The 6,000-nt window shown below is 30.6% G+C and overlaps 1 protein-coding gene across 3 annotated transcripts in view; it reads left to right on the plus strand.

Moving 5' to 3' along the window:
* LOC145241370 (uncharacterized) overlaps positions 1-4,306 on the plus strand; it is a 116,811-nt gene extending 112,505 nt beyond the window's left edge. For all 3 annotated transcript variants that reach the window (XM_080104248.1, XM_080104249.1, XM_080104247.1), the window contains exon 9: positions 3,957-4,306. In XM_080104248.1, coding sequence (XP_079960374.1) covers positions 3,957-4,046 — 90 coding nt within the window. In that variant the 3' untranslated portion in view covers positions 4,047-4,306. The remainder of the gene's footprint in view (positions 1-3,956) is intronic.
* The last annotated feature ends 1,694 nt before the right edge of the window (positions 4,307-6,000 follow it).

The following is a 6,000-nucleotide window of genomic DNA, read 5'->3' on the forward strand; positions in this document are numbered from 1 at the left end:
GTACTAAATAGCTGTATGTTAGTTTAAGGTTTTAGCAAGAGAGTTGTTTTAAGTGTTCTATTTAAGAGTGTTATTTCATACACTCTAAATAAGTTATATTGATAATATATTTAATTACATTTATTTGGAATTATTACTTCTAACATTGATTTTTTTATAAAACGAGGAGTTATTTCCCCTGATGATTTTTTTTTTTTTTTTTTATACGTTCCGAAATTCGAAAGATAAAAAACAAACTCTTCCCAAATAAATTAATTTGGTAATTGAAAGACGTTTCTAGCATGAAAAAATAATTTTGTGTACACAGAAAGATGTTTTGCTTTATTTTTAAATATTCGATACTCTTTCATAATTTGACCCAGATTCTTGGGAATTCCTGTCAAGAATCGGTTTAAGCTGAGCATTCTAACAGACGTTTTAAAAACAAACAAACCGGAAAAAAATACAGATGTAAATAATAAAAAAAATAACAAAAACCTACCTTTTAAACGACTGAAAATATTTTTATTTATTTTATATATATATATATATATATATATATATATATATATATATATTTTTTTTTAATTTATTTTTTTTTTTTTTGCAAAATATTTATCAACAAAAAGTTTGTTTCTTTTTCCTTCAAGAAAGGATGAAAGTTTTACTTTTTTTTTTCACCGTAAATTCTTAGGTGTAAGTACAAGATTTTTTTTTTTTTTTTTTCAAGACTTTTGTTCAGTCAACTTTGGAGGGGTGGGGGGGTTCTACAGAAATTTTATATACATATATATTTTTTTTAAGAAAATACCTAAAAATATGTTTACGAAAATTGTAAATGGTTAGATGAAAGTACAGGAAAAAATTTTTTTTTTTTTTTTTTTTTTGGGGTTTTTTTTTTTTTTTTTCAAGAAAACTTAATATTTTTATTTTATTTTTATTTTTTATGGCTGTTCATTGCCGATGGAAGAACTTTCTTGAGATAAAGATATTTCCTTAGGAATCTTTTACTTCGGTCGACTGTTGAACGGCCATCAACAGCAAAGAGGGAGGAGATGAAGTAAAGGAAATGCGTAAGTGTGCTCCGATATAATACCGCATTCCCTTCACATATTTTTAAGGGTAGCCATTTCGGACGCACATAAATAAATGATTTTTACTATTGTTAGAATCTAACCTGGTGAAGAGGATATCACGTACTTCTTTTTTTGGGGTGATTACATTTACATGTTTTTATGTTATTTTATTTTTTAAATTTTTGTTTGTGTGGGGGGTATCGACATTACCCACGATGAAAATGATTAATATCCTTAGTATAGTAGGTGTATTCAAAACGGAACTTTATGCCAACCTGGGCAACGCCAGGTACCCATGCTAGTTAACATATAAATTAAATATTTGACCCAATGGGTCATGAATGTTTGTTTGAAATAAATGGAAAAAGTAACATTTTATTTTCATTTTCTATTTAAAAAGCTATTCTTAATATGGGTTTTTTTAACTATTCTGTACTTTCAACTAACAATTTCATTTAAAAAAGATATATAAAAATTTGAATTTAATTATAATAAGTATTATAGCATCTGTTCAGTGCACATTTACCTATAAGTATGGCAAACCACTTATAATTCAATGGCTGTAAGTTTTTTTGGGTTTTTTTTTTTTTTTTCAAAAATAAACAATTATAAACAGAATGACTCATAGAAATCTATCTATATTCTTTTTTCATTTTAATATACTTTCATAGAAATGTTTCTGTTATGTAAAAAAAAAAAAATGTTCTTTACGTCACAAGTGTCACGCTCATACATGAATTCCATAACTAATATAACATACTGACCCAGTGGGTCACGGGTAGTCTAGTTTAAATTAAAAATTTTATAGAAATATTATTTTAATTATTTTTAATTTTTACTTGTTTTTAAGAATAACATTTAGTTTTAAAAACTTCCTTTTATTTTTAACTTCAGAAATAAGATGAGAAAAAAAACTTTTTGTGTCTTCTCTTTTTCAGACAAATTTTTTACCAAAATCTTTTGCGTTTAATGAGAATTTGAATAAAAGAAAACAAATCAGCAAAATTTTGGAGAAATATTATTTTTAATTTTTAGTTTTTTTAAGACGAACATTTATTTTTTTTTTTTAAGTAGTTGCAACTTCCTTTTCTATTAAAAAAAAATGTTTGAAAGAGAAGGCACAAAAAAAGTCAGCATTATTTGTTTATTAGTTTTAATATTTTTTGCATCAAAAACTATTAATCCTATATCCAAATTTTGCAATAAAAACATGGAGTCACAACTTGCTTTTCATTTGCTGTTTTCTTTCTTTTATTCAAATTTTTGTTAAATGCAAAAGATTTCAGAAAAATTGTCTGACAAAAAAGAAGACACAAAAAAAAGGCGGATTCATTTCTTTTTTATGCAGCTTTTGCATCAACAACTATTGAAATGCATTTCGTTCTACCATCCACATATCACAATTTTAAATTACGACTTGATGTCATCATCAGTCGGCCATGTTGGCTATTCAACTTACGAAAGCCCATGTAGCCTGGGATTTTATGAAAGACACTTTCAAGCACAACCGGCTCAATGACATCATGGCAATTATTTGTTAACTTTCCGGGTGGCTAGAATGTGTATGTGATTTTATGAGATAGACTTGCCAGCCCAACATCAAAGTTGCATACGCTAAAGGCAAAAACAAGCAAATTTCACCTGCTTATTACACAAAAGTAAAATTATTGACCATAGTCGAAGGCAACTCAGTCTTCTTTTTCCATTATTTACTACACAAAGGTGTAGGGGAAAGTGCCGCTCCTTTCCCAGGATTACTCCACTTACCCTTGATCCTCATCTTATGATGTTGTGTGTTTAGTAAGGGACACACAGTACCATTTTTTAAAGTATTTTGTACGACTGTACCAAGGATTGAATTCTGTTCTCCCGGTCCGTTATAGTAAATTATAGTAATGCCTGCCATCAGTAATTGGTTGGCAAAAAAACTCATTTATGGAGCTGGTGACACAGATTAGTTGACTGTCTAAACTATTTGCTTATGTCTAAGAGTCCATCGTTTGTCGGTTGAGTTTGTTTTGAGAAAAACAGTATACCACTTTCACTGCAAAGGCAGTATGTAAAGCCATGAAATTTTGCTGAGTAACATCATTCGTTGCTATCAGAATCAGTGGATAAGAATTCTTGAGTTAGATGATGTAAAACAGTTGAAGTAGCAGGGTCAGTTCTCAGGAGAAAGCCAAGAAAAGAAGGAAGTCATCATCATATTGTATGAATCCAATGATTCTGTTGTTGGCATTGGTTTCGCTAATATTTTTTTCTGGTCAGAATTCTTTCTAGAAAGACGTTGGATACTTACAGGAGGGGCCATGTCACAGTTGTCAGCATCTTAAGTAAAAGTGACTTTTGTGGAATGAATTGGATTCGAACTTGGGACACCTAGGTCGTCAGTCTGTGTTGTTAACCACTTGACCACCATCACCTTCCATGGGAGACAGTGATAAGGATGGGCTTAAAAGATAGATTTATAAAGACCTGGCCAGAGATAAGTTAATTTAGGATCAATTTCTAAAAGTTGCCAGTATATAAAACTAATGTTTAACTGATTATTATTATTTACTCACTAGGAGTAGTCATACAGGCCATCATCAAAGATTTCTCTTTGAGAACAACTTGTGGTGTTCTAATTTTCTCTGGAATTTGGGTGACAGTAAGCCTCCCCAAGATCCCAGACCTCCTTGTACTCATCCAGTGGAAGTCTGGCTAGTGCTTTCTCTCCTCGGTCTTTCCATCCTCCTTGACTCTCCTTACTTATTTAGTGTGGCATTAGTTTATTGTGACACCCAGCCACATACACACACACACACACACACAATTATTATTATTATGATTATTATTATGATGATGATAAATTTCTTTACATGAAAAAAAAAAAAAATTATTTTTCATTTTGTTTTTCAGAATTTCTCTAACAACAATGGATTCTTTGGATCAATGATAAAAACTGAAGCTGATGGCACGGTCATTTGGTCGAATCCACTCAATTCGTAACCATCTGATAATATCTGCTATATTTAAAAAAAAAAAAAAAAAAAAAAGAAAAACTGGAATCAACTTTTTATTTCTGTCCAACAGAAAAGAAAAAATTGGCATCGAAAAAAATTTGCATTTCTGTTAATTTGCTTTATTATCTACAGTTGTTACATTTTTGTTTTCTACATCGAACCAATTTGAGGCACTGACATTCAGTACAAAAGGCTTTCATGTTTTTATATCTGTTGAGCAAAACAATAAATCTTTTTTATATGAAAGATGACGATTTTATTACGTTTTTTTATTTTTTAGATGTATTTAGGATTGTGGAGTTGGCAGACCAACTGCTTGTAGGTTAATTAATAACTTTTATTAGTTAATTATGAAGTAAATAAAGAAAACATGCCTTTCTTCCTTAAATGACTTCATACTGGAAGTTATATTGATGACAAGTTGACAAAATAAAAATTAAATTTTCTGTCTCAGAAAATATGCAGGTTTCCCAGATTTAGTAGCTCTCAACACACTTGATAAGGTGTAACATAATTTGGGAATGTATCGAGACTCGTACAACTTGCATCTTTGGTATTTTCCTTTTGGTACTACTTACATTTAATTCTACTAAACTAATACTTCGACTGAGAATCCATCACTAAAGGTTATTTTTTCTGCCACATCCAATTTTCCGAAATTAATAAATTTCTTCATATCATAACACATGTGACACATAGAACCAGAGTCCACAATCCAGTCTGTAATTTTATTCTTAGATAATGTGAGAAAAGTCTGAGAAGCTTGAATTATCCTACATTTTCTTAGTGAAGTACGCTTCTTTTTTTTTTCTTTTCGGATAATTCCACTTGAAATTCTCAGTATCTTCAGTCAACAATCATACTTAGTGCATCTGGTTTTTCCACAGTGATAACACTTTGATCTCCTTCTGCTGATGTGGTGTTATGATGTTATGGCTTTCAATTTTGCATTTTATTTTCTATTTCTTTAATTTTGGATTCTTCACATAATAGTCACTCAGTTTCTAAGATCCACTTAGAAACCTCTTGATTAGCTTTGAGAGCTGTCACCAACATGTTGTAGGAATCTGGAAGTGTAGCTAGGAGATGCACAACTCTGTCCTCTTCGTTTGTTAAGTCACCAACTCATCAAATACCTCGACCATCATTTTGATGTGTTCATATCTAGGCCCATAACCATTTTATGTTCATTAATAATCTTTGTTAGTTAATTATGAAGTAAATAGAGAAAATGTACTTTTTTTCCTTAAATGACTTCACACTGAAAGTTATATTGATGACAAGTTGACAAAAGAAAACAAATTAATTAACACTTAATATTTTCTTAGCCTTTATGCACAGTTGATGTAGAGAGAAACGACTTATTTATCCACATGTTTACAAAACGAAGAGGAAAAAACATCACATAGACGCATTTTTATATATACAGTCAAAGAGCAGATAACTATAAGTTACCCAATGTCCAAAGCACACGTCATAACTAAACAAACGAGGGGAAGCAACTCCAAATTACCTGAAAATAAGCACAAATTTGGAACTGTCGAAGGGAGACAACTTTTCAAGCATTAAAACTCAGCAATAGTGATAAATTTCCAATACTGCTCTACTCCAATTGTCAAAATTTACAAAGTTTAAAAGGTCTGACTCTTGACTCTCAAAAATTTGCAAATGTCCGACTCCTGTCTCTCAAAATTTTGAAAGGTCTAGATCTTTTGATTCTCAGATTTTTGAAAGGTCCAGTTTTCCTGTCTCTGAAAATTTTGAAACGTCCGGCTCCCCAACTCTAAAGGTCTGACTTTCATCTCTCAAAATGCTTAAAGGTCCAGCTCTCCTGACTATCAAAATTTTGAAAATCTGACTCCTATTTCACAAAATTTTGAAAGCTTTAACTCTCATCACTCAAAATTTTTAAAGGTTCTACTTCCTCAACTCCCAAAATT

Source organism: Euprymna scolopes, chromosome 20, assembly GCF_053919585.1.
Source record: "Euprymna scolopes isolate OS-2025 chromosome 20, ASM5391958v1, whole genome shotgun sequence".
Classification (NCBI taxonomy): Eukaryota; Metazoa; Mollusca; class Cephalopoda; order Sepiida; family Sepiolidae; genus Euprymna; species Euprymna scolopes.